The sequence below is a fragment of the Gadus morhua genome, chromosome 19, assembly GCF_902167405.1.
Source record: "Gadus morhua chromosome 19, gadMor3.0, whole genome shotgun sequence".
In the NCBI taxonomy this organism is placed as follows: Eukaryota; Metazoa; Chordata; class Actinopteri; order Gadiformes; family Gadidae; genus Gadus; species Gadus morhua.
In genome coordinates this window covers 12,814,629-12,816,072 of record NC_044066.1, presented here as the reverse complement: position 1 = coordinate 12,816,072, position 1,444 = coordinate 12,814,629, and the positions used below count along the sequence as shown (strand labels likewise).

General features: G+C 50.4%; 1 protein-coding gene across 1 annotated transcript in view; it reads right to left on the bottom strand.

Annotated features, from left to right (window-relative positions):
- Positions 1-247: 247 nt before the first annotated feature.
- The window catches only part of apaf1 (apoptotic peptidase activating factor 1), a 6,022-nt gene continuing 4,825 nt past the window's right edge, over positions 248-1,444 (bottom strand). The window contains exons 9-11 of the mRNA XM_030342122.1: positions 1,250-1,417; positions 613-744; positions 248-412 (exon numbers count right to left, since the gene is read on the bottom strand). Of these exons, the coding sequence (XP_030197982.1) occupies positions 263-412; positions 613-744; positions 1,250-1,417 (450 nt within the window). The 3' untranslated portion in view covers positions 248-262. The remainder of the gene's footprint in view (positions 413-612; positions 745-1,249; positions 1,418-1,444) is intronic.

The window sequence follows — 1,444 nt, the reverse complement described above, 5'->3', positions numbered from 1 at the left end:
TCTCTCTCTCTCTCTCTCTCTCTCTCTCTCTCTCTCCTCTCTCTCTCTCTCTCTCTCTCTCTCTCTCTCTCTCTCTCTCTCTCTCTCTCTCCTCTCTCTCTCTCTCTCTCTCTCTCATGTATATCTCGAAATGAGTCAGCCTAATAGATGTCATTATAAGATAATTAAGTTGCTATATATTATCTAACTATCTATCTATCTATCTGAGGGCGGTTTACAGTGTTCAAAGTCGGCAAATTGCTTGTAGGCTTTATCCGGTCTATCAGGTCACAGAGTGCTCCAGTGTTGCCGTGGTTACCTCTCGGTCCAGCACGGCGCCGTGGTCCACGTAGTCGTTGATGAGGGGGGAGGGGCCTACCACCCGGGCCTTGGTGATCACCCAGTCCAGAGAGAACATCAGAGAGGACAGCTCCTGGAGCAGCAGGAGGAGAGGGGGAGGGGGGATAGAGAGATGGATAGAAGAACAAAAAGAGAGAGAAAGAAAGGAGGAGAGACAGAAGGAAGAAGGGATAAAGGGAAGGAGCCAGGAAGGAATTGAGGGGAACAAAAACATTTATAAACGCAGGAAGGAAAAGAAACGTCTGACAGAGAGCGTGCGTGAGCGCGCGTTACCTTGGTCAGTTTGGCCTGGGCCATGTGTTGGGTGAGGAACCTGAACCAGTAGAGGGACTCGGTGTCCCCGGAGGTCGGAGGTCCCTGGCTGTAGTGCTTCTGGTACTGATGCACCACCTTAGCATGCAGAGCCTGGAGAGCAACATAAATAACATGTTACACCACACCAGGCCGGACCTACAGCAGGATTCAGTGCTAAATAACAACTAAACATACTAATAAGACCTAGAGCCATCAGAGCATACCGTTCAAATTGGTGGTCATTCCTTAAACTAGGTTTAATAATTCAGTATTTCTTATTATAATATTAAGTATTGATTAAAGCCCCTTCATCGTCAAGTGATCACAGTGTTGATGCTCACTGTTCAGACAAACAAACGGAACGGAGAAGGCCTGTGTGTCTCAAAGCTGACATCCAGAATCAATGGTTTCTACTACCACTAACTAGTCACTAGTTAGTCACTTAGCTGGTGCCCTCCTCCACAGTCACTCTGAGGGAGGTGTGACGTAGAGGAGCAGCGACAGACCCGGTTGCTCAAGAGCCTCAAGGTTGGCTGACGACACCGGGATCCAATCCCAGACTGTAAACCAGTGACAGAAGGCCCAGCTCTGAGGAGGAGGGGAGGTTGACCCTGACCTCTATCTGGTTGCGGTTCTGCTCTGCCAGGAAGTCCAGCTGCAGGTCGTGGAGGTAGTAGAGGTACGGCCGCTGGTGGCAGTCCCGGAACAGCAGGGACTTGTTGACAAAGTCCTGCAGGATGTCCTCGACCTCCTCGGGCTCCAGGTCCCACATCACCGCCAGCACCTGGTCACACATACAGGTTTACACACG